General features: G+C 38.3%; 2 protein-coding genes across 3 annotated transcripts in view; both read left to right on the top strand.

Annotated features, from left to right (window-relative positions):
* Positions 1-1845: 1845 nt before the first annotated feature.
* Positions 1846-17339, top strand: part of LOC142349909 (AP-3 complex subunit mu-1-like) — a 378054-nt gene continuing 362560 nt past the window's right edge. For both annotated transcript variants that reach the window (XM_075401756.1, XM_075401755.1), the window contains exon 1: positions 1846-1855. The gene's annotated coding sequence lies outside the window, so the exon portion shown is untranslated. The remainder of the gene's footprint in view (positions 1856-17339) is intronic.
* Positions 3306-17339, top strand: part of LOC142349022 (protein-glutamine gamma-glutamyltransferase 2-like) — a 35460-nt gene continuing 21426 nt past the window's right edge. The window contains exons 1-3 of the mRNA XM_075400424.1: positions 3306-3433; positions 5602-5820; positions 14160-14341. Coding sequence (XP_075256539.1) covers positions 3326-3433; positions 5602-5820; positions 14160-14341 — 509 coding nt within the window. The 5' untranslated portion in view covers positions 3306-3325. The remainder of the gene's footprint in view (positions 3434-5601; positions 5821-14159; positions 14342-17339) is intronic.

Here is a 17339-nt window from a genome sequence, read left to right as displayed (position 1 = left end):
TCATTTTCCAGAAATCCATATGGTGTAAAAAATGTTTTCTAATTTTGTTTTTTAATTGGGGTTGTCAAGGACAAGTTGACTTTTGATCGATTTCGACGAAAAAGCCGGTAAAACGAAAACACAATTATTGTCAAAACCTGACGGAAGTAGTCGACTTCCCAAAACCTTTTATAGCAACAAACAAGCGAAACAAAATGAATCAAATTTAATTTTACTTTAATAATACACAATCAAAATAGTCCTAGGCTTCCCCCCATCCCAACATGATTCATTAATATTTTGGCACCCAACCCAACAGCTTCGAAACCACACCTAAAGCTAAGTATTGTTTTCAAAAAAATACATTCTCCATTGAGCTAAGCCGGTGTGCACCATAATTTTTTTCAATGTTTAAGAATATCCAAAGATCAGAAATTAGACTTGTTTAAAAACAATCAGAATATGGTGGGGTAACTACACAAAAAGACACAAAAGAAAAAGATAAAGATTGCAACATTCAAAATTTTATCGATATTTAATTTCGCTTACTGCTTTTCGGTTCTTCTGGGGTTTTACCCACCCCGAGGACCCCCTTCTGGTTGGTCGTTTCCCCAACCCCCCTGCTTTCGGTTCTTCTGGGGTTTTACCCACCCCGAGGACCCCCTTCTGGTTGGTCATTTCCCCAACCCCCTACTTGCTTTTCGGTTCTTCTGGGGTTTTACCCACCCCGAGGACCCCCTTCTGGTTGGTCGTTTCCCCAACCCCCCCCCCCCCACTTGCTTTTCGGTTCTTCTGGGGTTTTACCCACCCCGAGGACCCCTGTCTCGTTGGTCGTTTCAAATTGTCTCTCTATAAGGTCATTGGGTCACGAACGCTTACCGATGAAATATTATGCACAGTTACCTGTGAGATAGAAGCAAATATGAACTCTAGGCCCCTAACAAAGGTTCCAAGTGATATGAATGATCCTTTACCTCTTACGCCAAACCACTTTCTTCTAGGTAGGTCATCGGTCAATTTGCCTCCTGGCGTTTTTATTGGAGACGAAAAGAACATTTCGAAAGCTTGGCGTACATCGCAAAAAATAGCCGCTTAGTTCTGGAATCGATTTCTGCGAGAGTACCTTCCAGATTAACAAATTCGTTCCAAATTGAGCGAAAGTTCAAAGAATCTGAAAGTGGACGACTTAGTATGGATCCTTGAGGACTTCACCCCCCGAGTCCTTTGGCCTGTTGCCCGAGTAACGCAAGTTTTTCCCGGAGATGATGGGATTATTCGATCAGTCAAACTGAAAACCCCGAGCGGTGAGCGTATTAGGCCCGTTGTAATGTTGAGCAAATTGTTTCCTGATTAAATTTCTAATCCATAGGTTCTTCTATGAAAAATGCAGTTAACGGATTGTGTTTATTGGATCCCAAATTTAACAATATTTCGACACCCTAAACTTATTATTCCTGTTACACCAATTCAAATAATTTCATTGTGAAACCGTCATTGTAGCAATTGCCTGCATACATTTGGTCTCATACGCTTTCAGAAGTGGTACCTTGTTTTATTCCCCATTGCTTTGGACTACATTCGCGAATACTTTGCTTATTATAAAAACAACGCTTTCCAATTGCCAACGATTGCGTGTTATGGCAAACTCTTATTGGTCGCGCTCGTTTTCACTTTTTTATTGATATTAATTCTTAGAGGTTCGTCTCAAACCCGATGGCTCTCATTTGACAATTTAGGTTATTTCGTTTGGTATTTCCGTTATTAATTTAGGTGAATTGCTTTTACGAACCACCCGATTAGGTTTGTACTAATGTACAAACATGATCACGTTGAACAATGTTGACTCAAATTTGCTTCAAAAAAAAGCTTATTAAATTGCATTTTGTGCGTTCATATTTATCAACAAGAGTGTAGTCCTACAAATTGAAACATGAACGCGTTTGATTTTTGGTTGGATTAAAATTATCGCTACACGAGTGCTTGGGGATCAATGGTGTAAAAATTACTTTCAAACTTTGATTTGAAATTGGAGTAGCACTGTCGCAAAAATTGAATACGTTATTACCAGAAAATAGTGGTGATACTTACTTCCTTTTTGTATTATTGAAAAAAGGGGGCCGTTCATTATTGTTGCGACTGTTTTTTGTTTTCGGATCAACACTGAACAAGCAATCCCTGTATACTGAACGTCAAAAGTATGTTAGCCCTGTATAGCTTTGTGAATTAAAATAAATAATTTTTTAAGCAATATTGCTCCTTTTAGCTATCAAATTTCGGAAACAATTTTTTGAAAACAGTAATCTCCTCGGAAGGTGGTCTTGCATACTTATGACATTCAGGTAAAAGGAAACGTTAACGCACCACCAGATACACCAATGTAGAGTTGGTGAATTCTATCCAAGTCTCATATTATAACGAACACGAAATTACATTTTATCCTCTGTTCTCTTTCTAATGTTTGCCACAAATGCAAACTCATCATACTTGAATAAACGTAAAAAATTCTCATATTGAGATAATATCTTTTAACAACAAAAGTGGGACGGAATTCATCAAATTTTTATTGGGGTATCTGGTAAATAAGCGGTTTGTTTAACCTTAACTTCCTAAGTAGACAAGATCACTAGCCAACGGGATTATTGGTTTAAAAAAAATCCGAAATTTTACTAGTCTAATTTTTGCGTTCAGTATACGTTTACAATTGCTGACAAAAAGTAAACTCACAAAAAGAAATTTTACATGGCAAATGCCTGTTTTTGAAGCTAATTTTTGTCAACATAATTTTGGTGGTTTCTTTTGTTTTTTATTTCAATTGACGCATATTCATCAGAAAAACTGACTGACCTACTTTTCAGGAAAAATCCAGGTAGAAGTTGGCCAATTTTGTGTAAGCAGGAGTGAGTTAAGTTCCATGTCAAATCTGTTCAATGTCACCATTCAGTTGTTGATTTTATAATGAAAATTATAGCTTGAACTGATGGAGGCATGATAACGTTGAACAATGTTGACTAAAACTTGCTTCAAAAACAGGCAGTTTACCATATAAAATTACATTTTGTGCGATCACATTTGTCAACGAGAGTGTAGTCCTACAAATCGAAACCTGAAAGTTCATTTTGTCAATGAACTTTGCCAAGATTAGCCCACATTCTCTCTTCCTTTCCATGATGCCTAAATTTTTACGTGGCACGTCTGAGCGTAGCAATTAGCCGTTTGTCTGGATTACACTGATTCTTATTTTTAACCAACTCACCCCCTTCACCCCGGGTGTTCAACCCTAAGACAGGGCCTTTGTCCTGGGAGACGAAACTGGAACTCCCAGAGTAAGAATGACTCTAAAGTGGAGATGGAGAATGCAATGTTACAGTACGAAGAAGAGGAAGCTGCTGATCGTCAACATGCAGTTCCTTCATGGGAGACTGTCGCTGGATCCATCAAACCCAGGAACTCAGAGGTGGTAATCATTGCTCTTTGTTACAAAGTAAATGAACGAATTTTAACCAATCATAATCGATTATTTTTATTCTTCAAAATAAGAATATAATATGTTATAATATACGTAAAGTTCCGAAAAAGTTTGTTAAACCTAATTTTAGTTAAAATTTAGTTTGTTTATAAGTAAATATAACCACTATATGTACGATATTAAGGCAGTTTTCGGCTTAATATTTTTTGGTTTTCTAGACGATTGTTGACCGATTGTGAACCGATTTTGACGTCAATAACGACCGACAAAAAATGTGTTAAATGAACATCGAAAAAAGTCTTGCCATCTAAATGCTCTTGTTACTCTGAACGTTGTGATGCTAAAAACGTTAGCCTTTTCGAATGTACATTATTGCCAATCTGAATTTTGTTTATGAATTGAATCTTCAACGAAAGAATGGTTTATCTCCTTAAATACTTTTCCCGTCATAGAACACAACAAATTTCCCAGTTAAAATACCCCCCCTCCTTAGGGTGTGTACAAAGTTTTTTTTGTTTAATATATAGCCATAAAGCGATAGTGAGGCTATCAATGATCTCGCTTTGATTTTTAATGTTTTGACTTTTAATGTCAAGTTCAAGTAAATATTGGTGGATTTTTGAAAGTTCTGCCAGTTTTTGTTGCTTATCTTGTGGACTTGTTGTTTAGTCTTAATAAGAACGGTTCCTATCGGCTTCTAGTGCGACGTAATTGTCAGCAATTTATCAGTTTCAGCATTTAGCTATTAATTTTGAGGGCTTAGATTGGTATTGTTTTTGAAATACGAAGTGAATTTTTGAATCTTGGCTTTTTGGTGTTCTTTGGCCTTTTTTTACCTATTAAAAATTTAAAAAGACATTTTTATCGACAGATGTATGTGGTATCCTGTATTTAATGATTTTACATAATTATGCGTTTTGTTTTTTATCTTAAGGCCGCTAAGTTTCAAAAATTGTAATGTTTTCCAAATTTGTTCTGTGCGCCGGTTTTTACTTTGTCTCGCATTGATTTTGACAATTTTGTTGTATGGTGTACGCACTCTAAGAAGGCATAATGTCAATAGTTAAATGAAATGCTGTTATTTACAAAAATGGCTGAGTATTTCCCAGGCTGAGGTCCCAGCGCGAATGTCGATATGTCCAGGCCGAAATGAATGCACAAGGGGTTGTCGTGCGTTATCAATTACACGGTTTGGAAACACGAATGGACGCATAACCTGGACATGGGAAACATTGAGCGCACAATGGTCTTGACATAAGCAACTTTGAACACACGAAAATTCGGACATAGTAACCCTGAAGCGCAGGAAAATTTTGTGAATGGAAACGAGAATGCCAAAAACTGATAAGCGCATGTTTGACTAAACACTCTTACTAGAACGCCCATTCAATCAGAAGCTTTCCACCATGAAAAACTCAACTCACTTGAGTTCAAAAGTTACATAACGCCGAACGCAGGAAAAGTCGCATCCAACATTTTGCTTTGTTCTAGACAATTCCTCGACCAGAATAATAGACCATTGCTGGCTGAAATTGCAAAACAAAACCAAGTTTTAATTACTGGGTGGATGGCACCCCCGTCAGCCAACACTTTCGTCGAGCACATTTTATTAATTTAAAATGCAACAGCTGCTGGGGCACTTCATCACAACCATCACCCTAAGATATCTATACTTGAAACAAATACATTATAAAAAAGTTGTGTGCACCTTATATGGATAAAACTGGCGATAAGTCTGGACATTAGCGCACGAAAGTCTGGACATATGCACTTTTCAGAACATGAGCGCACGGTTTTTGATTTGGAACGCACGAAAGTCTGGCCATATGTGATTTTTGAACGCATGAAAGTCTCGACATAGAGACTTTTGAACGCACGAAGAACGCACAAATATTTTTGAACGCACGAAAGTCTGGACATAGGTACGTTCTACCTGGGGTGGTCTGGACATAGACATGTTTTGTCTGGGACGGTCTGGACACGGATTTTCAGTCTGAGACCTCAACCTGGGTTGTAAGAAACATCCGATCTCAGCCTATCCCAGACCTATATAGACCTTTCTTGAATTAAAATCAAATCTAAATCAATCGAAATTGTGAAAGCACTACATTTATTCCAATTGCTAAGATGCCCAAATAGCTGCTGCTGAATTATAGGTACCAGTGGCGAAATCGAACATCGAAGACAAGAACGCCAAGCTAGACCCCCTTCATGAAGAGGACTCAAAAGGTCTTCAAAATGACAAGGCTCCTCCTGATATTGTTGAGGAGCATGCACAAGTCTCACCCGAAGAGACCAGTGCCAACAAATTGAGAGCTGAACAGGTCAAAAACCAGACAAATGGCGACCACTTAATTAGCCCCACAGCTGGACAGGTTAGGTTGTATCTCGCTCTCTCATTCTTGGGGCAATTTTTTTAAGTTATTTATAACATTGTTGATGACAAAATAAAATGCAATTGAACACAAATACTTCTTTATCATCTACACAAAATCAAAAAAAAATCATCTAAAAATTCACCTAAAAATATGACTCCTAAATCGAACAGGAAAATAAACTATATAAGCGTGAACATAGTTAGTGTGGGGAGAATAAGGACGCTTACAGTAATCTCAAGTTCTGTGGAAAATTACTGCAACTTTGCGCCCAAGCAGATATTGTCAGGTCTTTGTGAAGTATGATTATGAATAAATAGAAAAGTTTTAGGCGTTCATTGCACCCGTTAGATTTCTATACATTTTCTGCACCGCTCTAAGAATGTACTCCAAGTATTTTGACCTGAAGGCCCATACGGTCTTATGTAAACATTCCAAATTTCTTTTTTGAAAATTTTATTGTAGAATTTGCAAAATCTAGTTTCGACTTCTTGAGTGAAAGTGTTACATTGAGATGAGAGAAAATGGAGTTTCCTTTTCATTTTTCCAACTTTTTCCGCCAGATTTTAGAGAGTGAAGTATAGATACAATATGCTAAGTTTCAATACGAAAACTTCTGGAGGAGGGAACTGAGAAATTGCTTCATAGATACAGTGCGGGACTTTAAACTTCCAAAAGGCTAGGAAAGTTCATAAAACTCTTATATCATGAAGGAGTTCATTTTATTGATCGAAAACGAGAGCTGAGTTTTTTTTAAACGAATTTGTTCTTTCATGACAGAATAAAGATGGCAAATAGAATATTGAGAGCCAAGAGCGAGAGATTTATGAGGCTGACTTCAGTGATACATAGTTTACCTTGATTGATTCAGTTGACAGTTTGGTATTTTTTAAAAAAAAATCCAAAAGGGTTGAGTAAATTGAAGTAAAGTTCAGTGCTGGAAATCTGATTGATTGTTTCCAGAATCTGTTTACGTTTTCCATCGAAATACATCAACTGATTGTTTGATCAGCTGAGTTGATTCGTAGCCATATGCTGAGTTGATTCTAGTGACATATGTCCAAACTTTAGCCAAGGAGGACGATGACGCAGTTGGACACCTGGGTTAGTGGTACGGGAATCCAAGAACAGCGAGAACAGAGTTCAAAAACCGTGGCAATGGTGAGAAAGAAGATTTGCAAGATTTAATTAGGAGAGTAAGATCACTTGGGGAATTCTCAAACGCCACAGAGAGCTCTAACACAAGGGACATTGTGAATTGTGATCAACTCATCGACGGCTTGTTTCATCAAGAGACACAATAATTGCTGCTTCGAGATGACCCCAACACGTTCAATGATGCCGTTGATAGCGCACTTAATATCAACACAATCAGCAAAAGATCCAAATTCAGGCAGCATGGGAGCTTGACAACTATAAGGTACTTTCATCAGGTGCAAGCTATAACTGGCCATTTGGAAGCTGAGCAAATAAAGGAAATATTAGGCGAAACGACGAAGCAGTTGAACAATTAGACGGATATGATTAAATCGATTTCAAAGATGATGAGAAAGTGTCTCAGCTCGGTAGCTCCCGAACCCTTGAATGACGCTGCGGGTGATCAGGGAAGAAATACGCGCCGAATTTTCAACCCGTACCCCGAGCACAGCCGCTATAGACAAAACCCTGTCAAAACGGTTTGGAAGCGGCCCGGTATTTCAAAGTGGGTAGTCAGCTGCTACAATTGCTCCATTTTGGGAATTTTTGTGCGCGAATGCAATGATCTGAAACATAACTATTTGAGCTATGAAATTCCGCGAAACTCCGAGAAGTTAAGAAAGAAGGCTTCATCCCCGCCACAAGGGGAAACCCGATAGATGATCTGAAAGCATCGCGATGACGAGTGAGGTGAACGCGACTCAAATAGAAATTTTGGTGGACACAATTAGTTCAACCAATTCGATAAGATCATTGACAAGCTTGATGGACCACTTTTGACCAGTTTAACGGACCGAAGAAACAGATGTGTTATCGTAGAAATCTAGAAGCAGTGGACGGTTGTTATGTGAGTGTTTTTGGGATCAGCGACAACTCAATTGAAAATAGGTGGGGTTGACAATGAGAGTGAAGTTATATTAATATATGGACTCATTAACAATAATAATTTTGGACTCAGAGATATGCAAAAACAAAACTGTAATCGACTTGCAGGCAAACCAGTTGTGAACAGCCCCATTGTATTCAGCAATAATACCCCTGAACAGTGAAAAGCTGTGAGCGACAGTGCAAAATGGTAACCCACAGCCGGTTTCAAAAGCCAAGAAGAAGGAGGCTGTCAATCAGATCTCTGAAAAAGCTAGTAAGAACCAACACACAGTTGAACAAATGGTGGTCTCCGGGAGTATCTACAACGATGATGGTAAGAGACAAAATTGCGGGATGTGACATCAGCAAGTACCAGGAGACACCACCAGATAGAAGAGAGATTGTCAGTCAAGAGGAACCAGCATTCAATCGTAAGGCCCAAAACAATAGGCTTTCCGGAGGCGTGCCATGTTCTGCGGTATCACATCTAAAAACGGCCGAGCTCATTTTGAGTTTGTGGGCCCAAGGAGTATAAGGAAAACCGAGAATAGCACCGCGGGACCTCATAATCGAATGTAGTCGTGTTTGTCTGGGACGATTTCTTAGCTATATTATTAGCTATGCTATTAGCTGTTAGCTATGTTGTGGAGCATGGAAATAAAACGGGGAGCTGAACAAATGAAATTCCCCCACACAGAATCTCACCTGCCAGGATACACATCATTTCATGAAAAAGTCTGAAATATGTTAGAAAAAGTATTGATACAATCTTCTGGAAGCCTGTATAGTGCATCATTCGTACTGCAGACGCAGAAAAGCAGCAGCTTGAGTTGCGCTGCGTAGATTATAAAGAATTGAACCAGATCGTACTTATTGATGCTCATCCGATGACTAACTAAGTCCCAGTGTTCGATGACCTGATGGGAAATTTTTTTTCTCTTGAATAGATGTTTCAAGTGGATACTGGCGGTTACGTTAAGTTGACTACAGACAAAAGACGGATATTGACGACGGATGGGAGCTTGCACAAAGATGTCAGAATGCGATTTGGTATTTCCAAAGCTCCTGCAGATTTTCAACAACTCATGAACGAGCTGTTTTAGAAGACCCTTTATTAAACTAACCCTTTTTTTTCTCGAAAACGTATTCACTTATATCACAACGCCATAGGATTACGAAAAGCATCACAAAAAAATGTTTGACGCTGTGTAATGCCAATCCAAATTTGAGGTCAAAGTGTCAGTTGTTTCCACAGCAATTCGGGTACCAGGCCGGGTCAACGGTGTGAATGGAACATACCCCAACCAGAAAATTCGTCAAACTTTAAGGAATGACTCGCTCCCAAAAAGGTGAGGGATTTTCGCTCCTTTCTTGCATTTGCCAATTAACACTGGATTTCTATTAAGGGCTTTGCTAGCATTGCTAAACCATTCTATTTGATCAAGAAGAAAACGTGTTTCGAGTGGGCAACGGCTTAGCAAGTATCTTTCAAGCTAGCAGGAACAAACACAGGTTTGAAGAAAAGATGGCCTCCGGGAGTATCTAGAAAGATGATAGTGAGAGGGACAAAATTGTGGGATGTGACATCAGCGAGTATGAGGAGACGCCACCAGTTAGAAGTGAGGTTGTAGGTCAGAAGAACCACCATTCAGCCAAAAGGCCAAAAACATTAGGCTCGTCGGAGGCGTGCCCAGTTCTCCGGTATCACCTCTAAAAACGGCCGAGCTCATTTTGAGTTTGTGGGCCCCAGTAGTATAAGAAAAACAGAGAACAGCACTGCAATACCTCATAATCGAATATGGAGACGTAATTATCTGGGGCGATTCTGAGCTGCGATCAACTTATGTTGTGGAGCATAGAAATGGAACGGGGAGCAGTGAACAAATTAAATGCCCCCACATAGAATCTCACCTGCAAGGAAACCCATAATCTCATGAAAAAATCTGAAATATGTAAGAAAGGGTATTGATACAATCATTTGGAAGCCTTTACAGTGCACTATTTGTACTGCAGAAGCAGAGAGGCAGTGACTGGAGGTGCGCTGCGTAGATTATAAGGAACTGAACAAGGTGGCAGTTGAGGATGCCTATCTGATACCTAACTTAGTCCCAGTGTTTGATGATCTGAGGGTAAATTCGTTTCTCTTCCATAGATCTTTCAAGTGGACACTGGTCGCTATGTGTAAATGCTTACTTAAGACAAAAAACGGTTATTGTGACACCGGAATGGGGCTTGTACGAAAATGTCAGAATTTTATTTGGTATTTCCAATGCGCCAGCAGTTTTTTAACAACTCATGATCGAGCTGTTTTAGAAGATCTCTTACCAAACCGACCTTTTTTCTGGACGACGTACTGACATATATCAAAACGCCATAGGATAACGGAAAGCATCTCAAAGAAGTGTTCCCGACGCTAATTAACGCCTATCTAAAATTGAAGCCAAAGAGGTGTGAATTGTTTCAAATGAATGGGGTACCTAGGCCACGTAATCGGCGTGAATGGAACATTCCATAACCCGAAAACACGACAAATGGAGGCTCTGCGTGTAATCCAATCCTTGAATTGGTAGTAAACATTAATTAGGCTTGCCATTTGTCCCGAATACAAACCATGCCAGTATACGATGCTTTTTATGCCAGAATTAAACTTGAACTACATTGAGGATGATTTAGAAGCTTGAGGAGTTCGATTTTATAGTCCTACACCGAGCAAGAAATCAGCACGGCATTTCAAAGAGGAGTTAACGGGTAGCGGCCCAGAGTTTGTTTCCCTTAAAGTCGCTTTTGCCCGATCATGAGAATCCTGATGGATTACACGAGAAAGAGTTGAGGCCAAAGTCTCAGATTCCGAGGAGAACGATCTTTATGAAATACAATGTCCTGACGTAGTAGACGCAAGACGAAGAGCAAATGCGACAGGTGGAGCAGGCTAGCGGTAGAATTTTCCTCTCGCTTCCTTACAGCGCAGGTGAGGACATTGAGTATGGCTTCCCAGATGTAAGAGTTAACTAGTTCCGATTGTCTTGCGTGACAGCCATGCTCCTGATTTTGGACTGATCATTTGCACACCACGCCTTTCACCAACCAAATTACTTACTTTGAAGGTGGTAGGCTTTATATGTGCATTTTTTCTAGAGTCTTAATCAGAGTGCTACTCAACCCCCTCCTCGACAATGGAGTTTAATGGTGAGACTTTTGTAGTAGTTTAGGGCAAAAAAATGATTATTTAATCGGAACATTCAAGGGACTTTCAGGATTTCACTTACAATAATTTCATTTTTAACTTGATTTGGATAAATGATGATAACTTTGACCTCTATCTAGATTAAAACCTCTCAAACCCCCCACTGGTTCTCGATTTCTAATTACCAGAAGAAACTTTTGTTTTCTCATACAGGATGCTAGAGAAAGCAAAGACTAGTAATCGGTAAAAGAGAGAGCCACGAAAAATATTGGGTAATTCTAAGTGCAAAGGGAAGAAAGTGGTTTATTAGTCCTTTCTTCTATTTGGGAAGAGGAGTCGCGGCCTGAGACCACATAGGCGACTGTCCACGTCTTCTGAATTATGTATATGAGCGAAATTAATTAGGTCTTCAGGTAAACTATAAATTCTTGCTAATTCACTCATTCGCGCTAAATATAAAAGTATTGGTTGAGGAGGGATCAACAACGATTTTGAACTCGTACTAAAATGATGGATTTCCCTAAAGGTTGATAGTGAAAAATACCTGCTCAACTAAAAGACCTAAATCCGTAACGTGGTAAGTGGTGCGATTCATTTGAATTTGATAAGCTGTGATAAAATGGAAGATTTTTTTTAAGCTTGAAGGGCTGCTGCACTGAGTTTTATTGAGGTTCAAAATGAAAGAAACTGATGTAAGTCACTCATAGGAAGAGGAGAGACAGCCTATAGGACGAATTAGTTTGGAAAAAAACCAAAAAATGAACGAGAACGAAAGGACCATGTAAGTTTTATCTCTTTGAACGGTAAATACGAATAATTTCTACATATTAAGCGGCGCTTCGCTGATGTTGTAATCCGCGGAAGGACTCACCATCGACTTTTCTTTCTTTGAGGAGACTTCATCAGAGTTTGAAAACGCAGGGATATGGGAATAGGAAACCAGTTCCAGTTGAGACTACTGTGGTTTTATTAACTAGCATCCTATCTTGGTTCTCGAAATCTAAACTGATCCCAAAATCTCTTAATGTAATTTTTTTATAATCACCTAATTAAAATTTTGGGAAAGTTAAATTAGTTGAGTATTTGTGGGTAGCCGCTATGGCAGTTCTTTAGTAATTTTCTGGGAGAATAATAGTGTTGAAAGAAGCAGTGGAAGTTACACGGCCTAAATTCGATCTCTTGAGTGAAACTGATACCATTGAGATGAGACGAAAAGGAAAATTTCTGTTTCCTTTTTATGACTATTTTTTTGCCAGATCATAGAGAGTGAAGTATCGAAACAACATGCAAAGTTTGAGGAGGATATTGTCATATCGGGAGAAGGGAGCCGAAAAATAGCTTCACACATACAGAAGGGTGACTTTAAGCATTCAAATAGGCCTATTAAATCAATATGAGAGTTTGAACGATTGAATAAATGGTATAATTGTTGATGTCAGCAAAGTATAAAGAAGGCGTTCAGGTCATTTGATTGTTCTTTTGATATGGAAACAAAGGTATAAGTTAGAGAGTCTCTTTTTCCGTAGCACTGGTTGAAAAATTGTGTTGTTCAAGCAATCTTTTGCGTTGCCATTCGAGTATTCGCTAAGAAGAAGAAACTCATCACTGCTGTTTATTGTGGGAGCCGAATTTTAGAAATTCCATAATAACTTTGATGTCATAGACGAGTTCAAACCTGAGTAATAGAAAGAGGGAGCGCTGAATTTGATGTGAAATGAAGTTGGTCTCTCTTGTGAGCAGAATGGTAGGAGATATAAAATCGAGAGTCAAGAGCGGGAGAATCTGATGCTGATGGTAAAGATAGATAACTTTACTTGATTGATTCAGTTGAGAGTTTGGGATCTTTTAATGAATACCACACTGGTTGATTAAATTGATTTAAGCTTCAGGGCTTAAAATCTTATTAACTCAGTGCTGATTCCCTTTACGTAACACAGTGAATTACGTCAATTGCGTTTTTGAGCAGGTGAGTTGATTCATAGCCGGAGCCAAAACATGACCGGTGAAACTGTGAGTAACTTTGAAGAGAACCTTTTCACCATATAACAAACCTTTCGTATCGATTTTCGGGAGTTAGTGTATCCCCGGCTATTAATATGAGTTAAACAGTTATGAGGCAAGAAATGGTCTACTCAATATGGCCAAAATTTGAGTATAAACGTGAAAAAATGGACTTAATTTTTGAGAAGGCCCGAAAGTATATCGGAGTTCCTGTGGATAATTCTCCATGAATCTGTTATTCTGTTGAGTCATATACAATATTGGCCTTGATCTTTCTGCTTCAGCAATTTTCAATATCAAGCAGTGATAGCTCAGTACTGACAATTTTGTTTCTAAGGTCCAAGAAAACAGGCTTTGGTACTCGGTCGTCCATCTTTTACCTATTTTTTCGCAAAAGGTTGTCTTCTTATGCTTTGAAAAAATTTTGTTTTGGTGCTAAGCAATTAACATTTGTTCCAGATGAGGATCAGTATTGGTGCTCTTGGGGGCTTTCAGTACGAACAATCCTGGCTGGGTATAAAAACAAAAATGATTTACAGTTTTTTTAACACTCTTCGACGGTTGGGGGCCATTTGATGCAAACTAAGCTTCGCTTCAGCCGTGTTTCTTAGACAGAAGGTTTTTCCATGATCTGTGCTATTTTCCAGTTTCGCTTAGTATCCTAAGTTCTCGTGGCAATTCGCAATTCCTTTTTCGGCTTAAGATAAAAAGGAAACAACACCTGAACATGTCAACTGTGGACCCTTGAGAAACGTCTGAATCTAGATAATACGGAGACAGAATATAGAACGTAATTTAGTGTTCTAACTCTAGTCAATTGTCAGTAAAATTAGTAGCGAGAATAATATAGTTTAAAATCAGATTTCACAAGTATGGGCTGCTACAAAATAAAACATGGTAAAGTCTTTTATTGTTGTTACATTCTAGCCAATCAAAAGTGAATTACAGGAAGAGGTTTTCTTGTTCAGCTCCACAATTTATTGGAGATCTATGTCGCGAGATTCTAGAATTTCGTATCAAAAAATAAAAATTATGTGAATAAACTATGTATATGCTTTGATAATCAATGTTCAATGTTTAATCGAAATAGGAGAATGCGTCAAAGAGTCCGACTCCAATTCCAGACAGTGTGGCAGAACGGAAAATGAAGTCACCCAGTCCAAGGAACCGAAAACAGGCCAACTTGCAGGCTATACCGGAGACATCTTTCGAGGACTCGAAGAGATCCGATGTCAATGTCGGAGGCACAAAGTCCTCCAGAAATACTCCTAGGAACTGTTTCTGAGCTCAGAAATTAACCAAAAAACACTCATTTGCCCAAAATTTATCCATTTTTGCAAAACTCGATTCTTCATGTAAACTGCGGCATGTGGTATAAAAACCTAATTTGTAAAATTTGCAGCGCAAAATTAGCGCTTTTCTTGGCCGATTTTCTAAAGAAATAGCAATTCTCACCATTTAGTAGAAATTTTGCGGATATTTTGAGGAACTTTGTGGAGTTTTTTTAGGAAAACTCCGCAATTTTTCTTTTTTTTACCAGTGAGAAGGATTTAATATTGTCAATAGACAAAACACTCTTCGTTGGTGTTATAGAACACTTAAAAAATATTTAGCTATCGGAAAAGATTGTCTGGCATCTGTTCAAAAGTCAGCAAAATTCTTTGAGTGAACTTGAAAAATTCACTTAATTTGCCTTCCTTTGCTAAAGCAACCCTACTATTGGGCTTATTCCATCGATTTAAATGACGTTACATTCAAATGAAGCAAAGAGTGTCGCTTCATTCAATTCTCGGCTAGGCCATTTTTTTGCGTGAAAGCGTTTCTGCTCAGGTTCTGAGACCCTCTACCTTGAAGAAAAATTTAAAATTTATACAAAAAAATGAAAATCAGCCAAAGGGAATTAATTTTTGCAGATTTTTTGGGCCTGATATCTACTGGATTTTCAGTGTCAGTAGCGCCCCTTTTGCAAAATTGTCACTATTTTTTTACGGTGATCCTTGTGATTTTTAAGATCATGACGTTAATTTTTGTGAGCCTCAAGAAGGGTTTATTGTTAATTGGGCACCCTCTAGCTATAGAACAACTATCAATATTACAGGAAAAAGTTCACCAAGAAACATTTTCTTGAAGTGCGCTCTTCGTTTTGCGTTTTTTTGTAACTATTGACCTTTATAACTAGCTTTTTAAGACCTCAAATAAAATATCTACACTTGAATTTCAATCTATCCTTAAAGAGGTGGACGTTGCTCAGCTCTAGAAGATATTTACTCAGATTTTGAAAACCAAAGGACTATTCTTTGAGCTGCTGAAAATCTTGTAAAGGATTAGCTTTCAGTCACTTTGGAAACTTTATTCTCTGTCTCTGGCAGTTAATATAAATCACTCTATGAAATAATAATCCAATATTGATTAGTAGAAAGCCTCCTTATTAATTGCTCTTGAACGAAGTTCATAGCAATTTTTTGTAAACGCGTTGGTCAATTTTTATGCAAAATTTTTGCTTAACCATTTTGCGCTTTCCTTCTGGAACATTCTTTGACTTCTCAAGTGACTTTTGTCACGCTTTCGTTCTTCATTTTTGAGTGATTTCTATTGCTCTCACTCCGAAGTAAAGCTTGAGCTTGTTGCTAAAATAAAACCGATTGCAGTATAGCAAACAGAAGCGCCTCCCGGAGGTTGGTGGCAAAGCAAATCAGCGCTGAATGAGTCTAGAGACATTCTGTTTTTAGGATGGCCAGTACTCTGTTCATATCCCAATTTACACTGGCTAGTCTTCATTTTTTTAGTAAAACTTAAAGCATGAAAAATGTATGTTCAGTTTAACTCCCGCCAAGAAGGTTTGCTGTATATGCAATTCGAACTTCCGCGTGGGTACTTGTAACATTTAATTTGCGTAGCAAGTCGTAACTACTAAGCTAAATGGGCTTTGTGGTAATTGCCTACAAACTAGCTGAAGTAAAAAGAGTGTGTATACTACCATAGTAATTACCAGTTATGAGCTAAATAAGTAAGACTTAGATTTGGGTATACGTAATTTTAAGAGTGTACTGGATTAGTTTAGCCTGGGCGAACTCTATGACCTCGATATAACGATAATGAAGAAAAACTGCACATAAAGAAACAGAAAATATTCTACAGATGCAATGTTTTAGAACTGAAAAAAGTTTTTACTCTTGAAATGTGCTGGTTCGGCGCTGAAATGCTCAGAGACTCAAGTCCGGTTGATAGTCGAGTGAACAGTGCTTCTGGTGAAGTAGAGGGAGTTCCGTGGTTCGAATACCATCGTGGGCAACTGTTTTTGCACCCATAAAAAATTTTATATAGGCTACAGTCCCTGAATTAATTTGCCTCGCTTGTAGTTCAAAATCTATTCTTCCAACATTAGTCGGTTTATGTTTGGTTTCATTGGTTTGCCCACGATTGGCTACATTTTATCTCTCTCTCTCTCTCTCCCTTTGGTTTGATATCTGTTTTTGATTTGGCTTTTATATTCACAAGCGGAGACAAAGTTTTAGCAAACTGTGTGTTTAAAATGCTGAGAACTTCAATTGACAACCTGGTTACAGGAATAACCAGTTAGGTGAAAAATGAGTTCGCCAGAAATGAACAAAATGCCAAACATATTTTTTACCTCGATTTTTCTAAACTTGTGAATTTACAGCGCGTCTCAATTCCATCTGCTAACTTTTCACAAACCGATCAACTCCATCCCGATCTTAATTATCTAATCCGGGATCGAAATGAAGAATTAGCAATAACGAAAGTCTTAATCACAAACAAAAAGTAAGAATGCTGATCGTGTATTATCGACTATTTTTGCAAAATTAATTACATTTCAGGAACATCAAAATTTCTTCTTTGATGAGAGTTTCTTAGTCTAAGTTCTGTAAGTTAAACTTGAACTGATTCAGGACCACAGTGCGTGTACAAAAATGCACGTGATTTACAAATTTGGTTTGAGATTTTGTAATTTGTATCGGAATAAACACAATGGGCTCAAAAAGTCCTTCCATTGATATCTGTTATTTGTAACCAGTTAGTGCGAATTATTATTCGGTTAGTTCTTGTCTTCCTTGCTCCGCGCGTTCGATAATTGTAATTCAAATCGGAACTGTTTCCTGTTATCTTGATCAGCAAGGGATCATCTATAATTGCTTGTTATGTTGATTCTATGTCAACACCATTATAGTGAGAGTAAAGTTTGGAACCTTTGCGGGCTGCCACCCCACAATCTCTTAATTGATTGCAATCCGGTGCTCTCCACTGAGCC

The sequence above is a fragment of the Convolutriloba macropyga genome, chromosome 11, assembly GCF_964194025.1.
Source record: "Convolutriloba macropyga chromosome 11, txConMacr16.3, whole genome shotgun sequence".
Taxonomy (NCBI): Eukaryota; Metazoa; Xenacoelomorpha; order Acoela; family Convolutidae; genus Convolutriloba; species Convolutriloba macropyga.
The sequence above is the reverse complement of the archived record's forward strand: the minus strand, read 5'-3'. Positions and strand labels throughout refer to the sequence as shown.